The 13,674-nt window shown below is 53.3% G+C and overlaps 1 protein-coding gene across 1 annotated transcript; it reads right to left on the bottom strand.

Moving 5' to 3' along the window:
- Positions 1-2,779: 2,779 nt before the first annotated feature.
- On the bottom strand, positions 2,780-13,542 carry SWI5 (SWI5 homologous recombination repair protein; the record flags this gene model as incomplete). Its single annotated transcript, XM_038745682.1, has 5 exons — positions 2,780-3,081; positions 3,173-3,267; positions 8,093-8,214; positions 10,842-10,890; positions 13,448-13,542. Coding segments are annotated over 5 exons (426 nt in total), but the record flags the coding sequence as incomplete, so codon positions are not given.
- Between the last annotated feature and the right edge of the window lie 132 nt (positions 13,543-13,674).

Here is a 13,674-nt window from a genome sequence, read left to right as displayed (position 1 = left end):
TCCCCCCATGAAAACCCCCCGTCCTCTCTGCCGTGCCCCTGCTCTTCCCTGCCCTAAGTAGAGGCGGGTTTACGGGGAGGCCCATCAGGCCGTGGCAGGGGGCTGCCCTCATTGATGGCCTCCCACTGGCCACGGCCCCCTTGTCAGGCTGCTTCTCGGACTCCGACTTCCCTGAAACAACTTGGGTGGTGCCCCGGTTCAGTCTTCTGGTCAGGGAGCTGGAGAGCCGGTGTTGGCATATCCAGCTGGTGGGGGCACATTTGGGAGTCACAGCTAAATTCAGGGTGCCACCCAAAGCCAGCCCGAAGCGCTTAAGCTGGCTGGCCAGGACAAACTCCGTTTATGGGCCGAACCGGGACCCCCGGGGACTGAGAGACATGGGGGAGCGGGCTGGGGGAACGGAAGGAGCCGCAAAAAGCGGCAAAACAAGCCCATCTCTCAACTTGGCAAACCAGCCAGGCAGGTTTGTCAGATTTCATGGTGTCCAACCCACCCGGAAGCAGGTGAGCAAGCCATGAAAAGCAGAATAAATCAGCTTCGAGGGGCTTGCTGGGAGCCCCGTAGTGCCTGCTTTGTGATGGGTTGCTGGTAAGGGGGTAACGGGGAAAGTGGCTGGGAGAACTGGGTGGCTTTAGCTTTTTTTCTTTAATGGCATTTGTTAAGCGCTTACTATGTGCCAGGCACCATACTAAATGCTTCTAGACTGTGAGCCCGTTGTTGGGTAGGGACCATCTCTATGTTGCCAACTTGTACTTCCCAAGCACTTAGTACAGTGCTCTGCACACAGTAAGTGCTCAATAAATACGATTGAATGCTGGAGTAGATATGGGCTAAACGGGTTGGACACAGTCCGTGTCCCACGTGAGGTTCACAGTCTTCATCCCCATTTTACAGATGAGGGAACTGAGGCACAGAGAAGTGAAGTGACTTGCCTAAGGTCATACAGCAGCCAAGTGGCGGAGCTGGGATTAGCACCCAGATCCTTCTGACTCCCAAGCCCGTGCTCTATCCATCAGGGCACCCTGCTTCAGTCCAAGGTGAACAAGCTTGAGGGCATTTAAGACGAGGGTGGGGCCGAGGGCTCACTTGATCCTTACAATGGCCGTGCTAGGGATGGCAGGGACGGATCAGGGACAGAGGGAAAATGATCCTGAGTTGCTCAACCCACAGTTGCCACCCCTAATCTCAAGGTAGGGCTTGGGCAGAGACCAATTTGAAAGAAGGAGCCGCGTCTCTGCTGCAGCCTCATGCTCAGTAACCGCCTGCTTGAGGCAGGGACAGGATTCTGAAATCCCTACTCTGGGGCAACCTCCTGAGCCCGATACAGATGACTGAGTCAGCTGCACACTTCACTTTTCACCTAGTTCCACACCTGAACCAGTCCCTCCCACCTCCTCTGCCCTGGTAACGTGCCTGAACTTAACCACCTCCAGGAAGCAGACGGCGAGATCAGGTGACCCCTACGTTTGGCAGTCACCCTCCAGGAGCCCCACACTGTGTCCTGCTGAGCCTCCAGCACCACCTCCCCTAGGAAGTCCTTTTAGATTAAACACCATCAAACTAGGCCCTTAGCTAACCCTTAACGCTTAAAGTAGATCCCTGTAAATGTCATGTTTACTGGGGCTTTAATGTGGCCTCTCGTTTGGATATTCCTTTTTTAGGTTTCATTACGTCAAGGCATCTGCGATTATCCTGCCTCCCTGTTTGGACTGTAAGCTCTTGGGGGCAAAATCATCCCACGTTCTTTTGTACTTCCCAATAGCCGCTGACAATGGCTGTTCACACAACAATTTCCTAAGTCTGATCATTTGTGCCACCCACCTCCGTTCTTACAGACAGCTGGAGGGACCCACCTAAGCAGCCCACAGACTTCTCCCTGGTTGTGCTAAGGGGTGGCAGGGGAGCTAGTGTCCCCCCAGAGGATTTATGTGTGCCATATATGTCTCCTAGACGAGTTGTTCAGGGCCTGACCCGCTGTGGGCATTCAACCCCAGCAAGGCTGGGAATGGGGCTCCTTTTATTCCTTTCTAGGCCATCCACCTGGCTAGTGGAAGTTGCCAAGGGTTAACCCCTCTTCTTCGTCCCTCCCCACCTGCTCAGGTGATGGGGACCAAGCCCGTCACCCTGTTCGGTCTGTCCCTGCTTGAACCTAACCGGGCGAGGGGCTGGGGTGAACTAGAGAGTGGGTGGGCTCCTGGGCATAAGCGCTTAGTGCAGTGCTCTGCACACAGTGAGCGCTCAATAAATATGATTGAATGAATGAATGAATGAATGAATCGGTGGGGCAACACTGCCCCCCACAGGCCACTGCTCGATGCTGCACCTCCAGGAACCTGCTGGGGGCCCCAAATGAGGATTTTAATGGACAAAGCCATTTTTTCCCCCTTTTTGTACCTGTTAAGCGCTTACTGCAGGCCGGGCACTGTACTAAGCGCTGGGGTAGATACAAGCTAATCAGGTTGGGCACAGTCCCCGTCCCACATGGGGCTCCCAGTCTTCCTCCCCGCTTTATAGATGAGAGAACCGAGGGCCAGAGAGATGAGGTGCCCAAGGTCGCATGGCAGACAAGCAGCAGAGCCGGGATTAAACGTCGCTTGGCACGTAGTGGGCGCTTAACAGATCCCATCATTATTATTATTAAAACCCAGGGACTCTATCCACTGGGCCACACCGCTACCTCCAGCATTTCCTCCTCTAGCGGGCTGCTTTGATGGCTGGCCCTTCTCCCACCCTCTCCCCTGGGCAGGCGGAGAAGGGAGAAAGTAGCACACAGACTCAGAATGATTCAAAGCCCAAGGTGTGGGGAATGACCTTTCACCGAGCCGGGCAGCGTTTAGTGTCTGGGCGTTTCTCTGCCCGCAGCCCTTGGCAGCAGGGGGTGGCTTCAGTGCCCCCCTCACCCGACGGTCCTCTCCGTGACCCCCCCAGCTCTTCGACAACCATCCCGTGAGAGTCCCCCCGTGCCTCCGCCAAACTCCAGGCAGCTACCACAGGGAGCGGGAGGGAACCCTTTGGCTCAGTCATTCATGTCCAGGTCAAACTCGGGATACAGCTCCTTGGTGGGGACCCTACGGATCACGGCTGGAAGACAGCGAGAGCGACGTGGCAGGGAGGGGAGGGGAGGTGGACGAGGGAGGGGAAGGAGTCGGTGAGAGGTACTCCCGTGACTTACCCAGCCTTCCTAACAGCATCTGCCCCGCGTCCTTGATGTCATTGTACTCGTGAAGCAAGGAGATGTGTTCCTCCAGCTCAGACAGGCTGTAGCCCCTGAAAGAGAGAGAGGAAGGACAGCCTTCAGTGTGGACGAAGATGGGGAAGGGACAAGGTTACGGGGGACGGGGGGCTCGACCGACCAGATAAACTGAATTGTTGGTGGCTGAAGGCCTACGAGGGTGTATGTGTGCTTCAGTTCAGGGAGCAGGAGGCGGCGGGCAGAAAGCAGGGTCTGCTCCCATTCCGGGTTGGTGTGATATGTGTTCGAACCTTTTCATCCCATGACCTCCCTGGCGGCTCCCGGCACCCTCCCCTGCCCACCAAAGGAAAGCCCGGTCTATCTCTCTCGTGGCACCGCAGCAGAAGAGGAAGAAAGGAAGGGAGGGACAGGAGGAGGATATGCACAAGTGGAAGGTGGCCAGCTCACCCCATCTGTACGTTGGCCATCGAAGTCGCTGTGGCGCCAGCCTCCTCAATTATTATTATTTTTATTTACGGTATTTGTTAAGCGCTTATTATATGCCCGGCAGTGTTCTAATCCCGGCTCTGCCGCTTGTCGGCTGTGTGACCTTGGACAAGTCACTTCACTTCTCAATGCCTCATCTGTAAAATGGGGATTGACACTGGGAGCCCCACAGGGGACAGGGACTGTGTCCAACCTGAGTTGCTTGTATCTACCCCAGCGCTTAGTGCAGTGCCTGGCACATAGTAAGTGCTTAACAAATACCATAATTAAGCACTTATTACAGTGCTCTGCACAAAGTGCTCAATAAATATGACAATGAATGCTGAGGTAGATACAAGGTAAACAGGTTGGACAGACTCCACTTCCCAAATGGGGCTCGCAGTCTTAAGCCCCATTTTACAGATAAGGGAACTGAGGTGCAGAGAGGTTAAGTGGCTTGCCCAAGGTCACACAGCCAACAAGTGGCAGAACTGGGATTAAAACCTGGGTCTTTCTGACTTCTGTGCTCATCAGCCCCCCCGCCCCGACAACCCAGCCAGGTCTCAATTCCCCATCTGAGAAACCTTGGCCTAATGTTAACGTTGGCGATTTGATGGGAGGCTGGAATATTGGGAGTCAGAAGGACCTGGGTTCCAATCCTGACCTCCCTCATTATTCTGCTGTGTGACCTTGGGCAAGTCACTTGATTTCTCCGAATCGGTTGGGGATTAAGACCATGAACACCACGTGGGACATGGACTGTGTCCAAGATGATTGGCTGGTATCTACCCCAGCGCTTAGTGCAGTGCCTGGCGTGTAGCCCTTAACTATCTTAAAAAAATGTAAAACATTGCAGGGTAGAGTCTCCTTTGGACTGCTGCTTTCTTGACAACACGGTGGCAGGGCTCTGGCCTGGGAATCGGTATCCTAACAGCAGCTTCTGAGCCCCAGGTTGTGTGTTTGGTGAGCGAAGGGGTTATGAAGAACTTTGAAATCCTCAGAGATAAAGGTACAGGTGTTCTGGACCTCTTCCGTCTACATGACATTCAGCCTCAAACCTGCCCGGCTCCTGTCACTCAGTCGATCAAGCGATCAAAATAATTTACTGAACACCTCCTGAGGGTCGACTGCTGTACTAAGTGCTTGAGAAAGTACAACACAGTTAGAAAACACGATCCCTATCCTCAGAAAGCTTACAATTTATAGATGGAAGAAGTGAAAAGAAAAACGGAAATGTAGATGAGTAAGTGCTTCAGCAGTAGGGTACAGAAAATGGTCTGAATAATGGGCATGAAATGCATAAGTGCGTAGCTAATGCAGGAATACTGAGGTAATGGTTTGGGGGATATGATGTAGAGAAGAAAAATTAATCAGGGACGACCTCTTGGAGGTGTTTATATTTCCCAAGCGCTTAGTACAGTGCTCTGCACACAGTAAGTGCTCAATAAATACGATTGAATATTTTACTTGTACATACTATTCTATTTATTTTATTATGTTTATATGTTTTGTTTTGTTGTCTGTCTCCCCCTTCTAGACTGTGAGCCCGCTGCTGGGTAGGGACCGTCTCTATATGTTGCCAACTTGTACTTCCCAAGCGCTTAGTACAGTGCTCTGCACACAGTAAGCGCTCAATAAACACGATTGAATGAATGAATGCTGTGATTTTTGAAAATTATTATTAATGGTAATAATAATGGTATTTGTTAAGCACTTACTATTTCCCAGGCAATGTATTAAGCGTTGGGTTGGGTACAGGCAAATCGAGCTGGACACAGTCCCTGTCCCACGTGGGGCTCACCGTCTCAATCCCCATTTTACAGAGGAGGGAACTAAGGCACAGAGAAGTAAAGTGACTTGTCCCAGGTCACACAGCAGGCAAGTGGCAGAGCTGGGATTAGAACCCATGACTTTCTGACTCTCAGGCCCACGCTCTATCAACTAGACCACGCTGATTTCAGAAGGGTGCTGAAGCCGAGGAGAGCTGGTAAGAGGAAGGAAACGAGCAAGTGGTCCAAGTGGGAGAGACGAGAACAGGCCAATGGTCAAGAATTTCTTCTGGATACAGAGAGGAATGGGCAACAATTGACAGTTTTTAAAAAGCGGGGAGATGTGTACAGAACGACACTTTAGAAAAGTAATCAGGGTAGGAGAGTCAAGTAAGGGCTGCAGAGAGGAGACCCCGGAGTCAGACAGACCAGCGAGGAGAATGATAAAGGAGTGAAGTCGGGATTTGATAGACGCCTGCACAGGAGTAGTGGCTGTTTCGATGGAGAGGAAGGGGCAGATCCGGAAAACACTGAGGTGGAAAAAACGATAGCATTTAGCAATGGACTGAATATGAGAGTTGAAAGAGAGGGAAGAGTGGAGGATAATACCAAAGTTGTGAGTTTCAGAGGCAAGGATGGTGGCAGTGTGAATCGAGATCAGGAAAGTTACGTGAAGAGGATACGGGAAGAGATGAGTTCAGCTTTAGACACACTGTGCCTACAGCACTGACTGGACATCCATATCGAGATATCCTGTAGGTAAGAAGGAGGTGAGAGTTCAGGACTAGCGGAGGCTGGGGAGATGTCTGCAGAAGGGATAATAAAATCAATCAATCAATCAATCGTATTTATTGAGCACTTACTGTGTGCAGAGCACTGTACTAAGCGCTTGGGAAGTCCAAGTTGGCAACATATAGAGACAGTCCCTACCCAACAGTGGGCTTACAGTCTAAAAAAAAAAAAAAAATAATAATAATGATGGTATTTGGTAAGTGCGTACTATGTGCGAAGCACCGTTCTACGCACTGGGGTAGATACAAGGTTATCAGGTTGTCTCACATGGGGCTCACAGTCTTAATCCCATTTTACAGATGAGGTAACTGAGGCCCAGAGAAGTTAAGTGACTTGCCCAAAGTCACAGAGCTGACAAGTGGCGGAGCTGGGATTAGAACTCAGGACCTCTGATTCCCAAGCCCGGGCTCTTTCCACTAAGCCACGCCGTTTGGAGCAGAAGAGCTCCCCAGGGCAGTGAGTGTAAAGTGCCAGGGCCTTGAGGGGTGCCCACAGGACAGGATGAGAAGTAGAGGAAGAGCCAGCCAGAGAGACTGAGAAAGAGTGCCCAGAGGTAGGTAGAGAACCAGGAGAGAACTGTGCTGGTGAAACCAAGATAAGGTAGCATTTTCAGAAGAGACTGGTCCACAGTGTAAAATAATAATAATAATAATGGCATTTATTAAGTGCTTACTATGTGCAAAGCACTGTTCTAAGCGCTGGGGAGGTTACAAGGGGATCAGGTTGTCCCACGGGGGGAGTCTTAACCTCCGTTTTACAGATGAGGTAACTGAGGCCCAGGGAAGTGAAGTGACTTGCCCAAAGTCACACAGCTGACAATTGGTGGAGCCGGGATTTGAACCCCTGACCTCTGACTCCAAAGTCCGGGCTCTTTCCACTGAGCCACGCTGTACCTCCTAAGTGGGAAGTACAAGGCGGCCAATAAGTGGAGGAGGATAGAGTCCACTAGATTTGGCAAGAAGGAGGTTATTTATTGGTGACTTTGGAGAGTTCGGTCTCAGGGGAGTGAAAGGGGCAGTGACCAGACTATAGAGGATAAAGAGCGGGGGTCCTGAGCAGTTCACTTGTCACCTACTGGGTATCTTACCTGGGGGAGGCTAACCTGGAATGGAGATTTCAGGCTTCTGCTAATCTGTGCTGCCCTCCCACTAAACCCTAGTTCACACGCTTCACACCTTTCAAGCCAACCTACTCACTGTGCCTCACCTCCTATCTAGACTGTAGGCTAGACATGTGCCTCCCTCTAGACTGTAAGTTCGTTGTGGGCAGGGAATGAGTCCATTTATTGTTATATTTTACTCTCCCGAATGCTTAGTGCAGTGCTCTGCACACAGTAAGCACTTAGTAATACGAATGAAGCATTTGGGTACTTTTCTCCCCACTGAAGCACTTATAGACATATATTTAGCATGGCCAAGTGGACAGAGCCCAGGCCTGTGAGTTGGAAGGACCTGGGTTTTAATCCCGACTCTGCCACTTGTCTGCTGGGTGACCTTGGGCAAGTCACTTCACTTCTCTGGGCCTCAGTTACCTCACCTATAAAATAGGGATTAAGACTAAGAGCCCAATGTGGGATAGGGACTGTGTCCAACCTGATTAGTTTATATCTATCCCAGAGATTAAAACAGTGGTTGACATACAGTAAGCACTTAACAAACCATCATTATCTCTAAACTTTTGCTTTCCCCTACCTGTCTTTTTTTGGGGGTCTGCCTCCTCTGCTACATTGTAAGCTCCTTGAGGGCAGGGATCATGTCTACTAACTCCATTGTACTCTCCCAAGTGCTTACTACAGTGCTCTGCCCAGAGTAAGAGCTCAATAAATACTACTGATTAAGGGAGTGACTGCTTACAATGTTAGTAGACAACTTACTCTGCAGACAGCTGGGAGATTTCCTGATCCAGAGTGTCCTTCTTCTGCTTCAGCTTCTGGATCTCCAGCCGCAAGGCTTCCTCGCTGGTCTCGGTGGCCAGGCCAGACCTGGGAGAAGGCAGCTAAACAGCAGAAATAATAATAATAATTGCGGTATTTGTTGAGCGCTTACTATGTACCACGCTCTGTTCTAAACGCTAGGGTAGATACTTCACTCCTCTCTCTCATTCAACCCACATATTCAATCCATCACTAAATCCTGTGGGTCCCACCTTCACAACATCGCTTCAATCCAGGACAGGGACAAGGACAGGGACTGTATGTCTCCAACCTGCTTATCTTGTAATAATAATAATGAAAATGATTTTTGCAGTATTTAAGTACTTAGCAAGCACTGTTCCAAGCACTGGGGAAGATACAGGATAATCAAGTCAGTCACAATCCCTGTCCCACATAGAGTTTACAATCTAAGTAGGAGGGGGTCGGTAGACTAGACTGTAAATTCGTTGTGGGCAGGGGATGTATCTGTTATATCATTATATTGTACTCTTCTGAGTGCTTAGTACAGTGCTCTGCACACAGTAAGTGCTCAATAAATACGACTGATTCACTGAGGGAAAACAGAAAAGCAGCATGGTGTAGCAGAGAGCACAGGACGAGGAGTCAGAAGAACTTGGGTACTAATCCCGGCTCTGGCATTTATCTGCTACGTGACGGTATGATTTAACATCTCTTTGCGTAGTTACCCCATCTATAAAATGGGGTTAAGACTGTGAGCCCCATGTGGGGCATGGAACCCACCTCCCAGACTGTAAGCTCCCTGGCTTTAAGCTGTAAGCTCGTTGTGGGCAGAGAATGGGCCTGCTTATTGTCGCTTTGTACTCTCCCAAGCGCTTAGTACAGTGCTCTGCACACAGTAAGTGCTCAATAAATACAACTGAATGAATGAATGACCGTGTCCAACCTGCTTATCTACCCCAGCGCTTAGTACGGTAAGCGCTTAACAAATACCAAAAAAAGGCCAAGAAACAAACCAAACTAAAAAACAGGGATTGAATCCCCATTTTTTGGGTGAGGGAACTGAGTCACAGAGATGTGAAATGACTTGCCCAAAGTCACACGGCAGGCACCTGGCGAAGCTGGGATTAGAGAAGCAACATGGGCTAGGGGATAGGGCCCAGGCCTGGGAATCAGGAGGACCTGAGTTCTAATCCAGCTCCGCTCCTTGTCTGCTGTGTTACCTTGGGTAAATCACTTTACTCCTCTGTGACTCAGTTACCTCATCTGTAAAATGGAGTTCGGTACTATGAGTCCCATGTGGGACATGGACTCTGTCCACCATCATCATCATCATCAATCGTATTTATTGAGCGCTTACTACCCAACATGATTAGCTTGTATCTACTCCAATGCTTAGTACAGTACCTGGCACAAAGTAAGCACTTGAGAAATACTGTTAAAAAACAACAAAAACACAAAAAGCAAAACCCAGGTCCTCTGACTCTCAGGCCCACACTTTTTCCACTAAGCCTTGCGGCTCCCCACGCTGAGGTAGAAGGAATCTACTTAGTAGAGTCTGGCACACAATACGCACTTAATAAATGTTATAAAAAATATCATTGATCAGTGCCTCACTAGGGGACACCAGGGAAAGAGCTTTCTTCCACCCAGCATCTCCTTTAGTATCTTAATTTCAATTCTTTCTACTGTGAAGGAAATCTGCTCTCCTTTGTTCCATCTCCTCCACTCCGAAGCTAAACCAATCTTCAAAAATCCAACTTCCAAAAGAGCTTTGTATCCATTGATTTATCTGTCTGGTTTTTTTTTCAGAAAGGATGTTCACCTGCAGCCTCTTCCATTGTGAGCCCCAGATGGGACAGGGACTGTGTTCTGCTCGATTTGCTTGTACACAGTGCTTAGTACAGTGCCTGGCACATGGTTAAGTGCTGAACAAATACAATGATTTTTATTGTTACCATTAATAATACATATAGAACCCAGTCCCAGTTTAAAACTGCTGTTTGGGGCCCTACGTCCGAAGGGGTCTGAATGACTGGTCTGCTGTGTGACCTTGGGCAGGGCAAGCAGCATGGTGTACAGGCCTGGGACTCAGAAGGTCATGTGTTCTAATCCTGACTCTGCCACCTGTCTGCTGTCTGACTCTGGGCAAGTCACTTCACTTCTCTGGGCCTCAGTTACCTCAGCTGTAAAATGGGGAGTAAGACTATGTGCCCCATGTGGAACAGCCTATATTGCATCTACCCCAGCACTTAGAACAGTGCTTGGCACATAGTAAGCACTTAACAAATACCATTGTTATTATTAAGTCACTTTGCTTCTCTGTGCCTCAGTTACCTCATCTGTAAAATGGGAATTAAGACCGTGAGCCCCATTCTGATGATTTTGGCACCTGTCTACATGTTTTGTTTTGTTGTCTGTCTCCCCCTCCTAGACTGTGAGCCCGTTGTTGGGTAGGGACCGTCTCTATGTGTTGCCGACTTGTACTTCCCAAGCGCTTAGTACAGTGCTCTGCACACAGTAAGTGCTCAATAAATACGATTGAATGAATGAATGTGGGACTATGTCCAACCTAACTAGCTTCTATCCATCCCAGCGCTTAATACAGTTACAGTGCCTGGGCCATAGTAGGCGGTTAATAAATACCCTATGAAAAAAAAGATGAAGGGGAGATTGGGAATGGAGTCAGATTGGGCCCTGGGCAGAAAGAGGAGATTCTGGACATACTCACGGGGGATCGGAAAGCCGCACGGCAGCGATTAGGGAGTCCAAGCGGCGTCCTAGAAAGAGGCCCAAGGGAAAATGGGGTGTTAGGTGAGGTGGAGGGCGGGGGGCTCTGAGAACACTGTGGGGTTGGCAGTCTCAGGGTTCTGTGAGTAGGGAAATCCGTGGGGGGGGCTGCCTGTGGAGGACCCCCCCCCACCCAAGAGGGACAGGGAAATCCGGGGGGGCTGCCTGAGGAGGACCCTCCACCCAAGAGGGACAGGGAAATCCCAGGGGGCTGCCTGAGGAGGACCCCCCAACCAAGAGGGAAAGGGAAATCCGGGAGGGCTGCCTGAGGAGAACTTCCCCCCCACCCCCCGCCCCGCCAAGAGGGACAGGGAAATCCGGGAGGGCTGCCTGAGGAAGACCCCCCACACACAAGGGGAACAGGGAAATCCGTGGAGGCTGCCTGAGGAGGACCCCCCAATCAAAAGGGAAAGGGAAATTCGGGAGGGCTGCCTGAGGAGAATTCCCCCCCCCCCTTCCAAGAGGGAGAGGGAAATCGGGGGGGGGGGGGGCTGCCTGAGGAGGACCCCCCCAACCAAAAGGGAAAGGGAAATTCGGGAGGGCTGCCTGAGGAGAATTCCCCCCCCCCCCCCCACCTTCCAAGAGGGAGAGGGAAATCCGGGAGGGCTGTCTGAGGAACCCCCAACCAAGAGGGACAGGGAAATCCGGGAGGGCTGCCTGAGGAGGACCCCCCACCCAAGATGTACAGGGAAATGGGGGGGGCTGCTTGAGAACTCCCCCCCACAGGAAGGGCGGGGAAATCCGGGAGGGCTGCCTGAGGAGGCCCCCCACCCAAGATGGACAGGGAAATCCGGAGAGACTGCCTGAGGAGGGCCCCCCCCCCACCCAAGATGAACAGGGAAATGGGGGGGGGCTGCTTGAGGAGAAACCCCCCCCCCCCACAAGAAGGACGGGGAAATCCGGGAGGGCTGCCTGAGGAGGACCCCCCACCCAAGATGGGCAGGGAAATCCGGGAGGGCTGCCTGAGGAGAACTCCCCCCCCCACACACACACACAAGACGGGCAGGGAAATCCGGGAGGGCTGCCTGAGGAGGGCCCCCCCACCCAAGACGAACAGGGAAATGGGGGGTGGCTGCCTGAGGAGAACCCCCCCCCCACAAGAAGGGGGGGAAATACGGGAGGGCTGCCTGAGGAGGACCCCCACCCAAGATGGACAGGGAAATGGGGAGGGGGCTGCCTGAGGAGAACCCCCCACACAAGAAGGACGGGGAAATCCGGGAGGGCTGCCTGAGGAGGAACCCCCACCCAAAATGAACAGGGAAATGGGGGGGGAGGCTGCCTGAGGAGAACCCCCCCCCCCACACACACACAAGAAGGACGGGGAAATCCGGGAGGGCTGCCTGAGGAGGACCCCCCCCACACCCAAGATGGGCAGGGAAATCCGGGAGGGCTGCCTGAGGAGGGCCCCCTCACCCAAGATGAAGAGGGAAATGGGGGGGGGGCTGCCTGAGAACTCCCCCCCCACAAGAAGGACGGGGAAATCCGGGAGGGCTGCCTGAGGAGGACCCCCACCCGAGATGGACAGGGAAAGGGGGGGGGGGCTGCCTGAGGAGAACCCCCCCACAAGAAGGACGGGGAAATCCGGGAGGGCTGCCTGAGGAGGAACCCCCACCCAAGATGAACAGGGAAATGGGGGGGGAGGCTGCCTGAGGAGAACCCCCCCCCCCCACACACACACAAGAAGGACGGGGAAATCCGGGAGGGCTGCCTGAGGAGGACCCCCCCCCCACCCAAGATGGGCAGGGAAATCCGGGAGGGCTGCCTGAGGAGGGCCCCCTCACCCAAGATGAAGAGGGAAATGGGGGGGGGGGCTGCCTGAGGAGAACTCCCCCCCCCCCACAAGAAGGACGGGGAAATCCGGGAGGGCTGCCTGAGGAGGACCCCCACCCGAGATGGACAGGGAAAGGGGGGGGGGCTGCCTGAGGAGAACCCCCCCCACACACAAGAAGGACGGGGAAATCCTGGAGGGCTGCCTGAGGAAGGCCCCCACCCAAGATGGACAGGGAAATGGGGGGGGGGCTGCCTGAGGAGGGCCCCCCCACACAAGAAGGACGGGGAAATCCGGGAGGGCTGCCTGAGGAGAACCCCCCCCACACACAAGAAGGACGGGGAAATCCTGGAGGGCTGCCTGAGGAAGGCCCCCACCCAAGATGAACAGGGAAATGGGGGGGGGCAGCCTGAGGAGAACTCCCCCCCACAAGAAGGACGGGGAAATCCGGGAGGGCTGCCTGAGGAGTCCCCTCCAAGATGAACAGGGAAATGGGGGGGCGCTGCCTGAGGAGAAACCCCCCCCCCCCACAGGAAGGACGGGGAAATCCGGGAGGGCTGCCTGAGGAGAACCCCCCCACACACAAGAAGGACGGGGAAATCCGGGAGGGCTGCCTGAGGAAGGCCCCCACCCAAGATGAACAGGGAAATGGAGGGGGCTGCCTGAGGAGAACTTCCCCCCACCCCAGAAGGACGGGGAAATCCTGGAGGGCTGCCTGAGGAAAACTCCCCCTCCCGCCCAAGAAGGCCGGCCGGCCGGTCCTTTCCCCCCTTGCCCACCTCCTCAGCCCCGGGGTCCCGCCCCGCCTTCCGGGGGGCTCGGGCCCCGCCGGGGAATCCAGCGCGGGAGCGAGCCCCAGGGCGCGCGCGCCCACACACGCACGCGCGCGCTCCCGACCCGGGCGGGGGGGGCCGTGGGGGGGTCGCGCGCGCGCCCGCGCTGGAGGGGCGGGGTCGCCCCGGTGGCCCGCCCCGAGGCCCGGCGCCGCGGTGGCTGCCGGGAGGAA

Source organism: Tachyglossus aculeatus, chromosome 4 (assembly GCF_015852505.1).
Source record: "Tachyglossus aculeatus isolate mTacAcu1 chromosome 4, mTacAcu1.pri, whole genome shotgun sequence".
NCBI classification, from domain to species: domain Eukaryota; kingdom Metazoa; phylum Chordata; class Mammalia; order Monotremata; family Tachyglossidae; genus Tachyglossus; species Tachyglossus aculeatus.
This window is presented reverse-complemented; position numbering and strand designations above follow the sequence as displayed.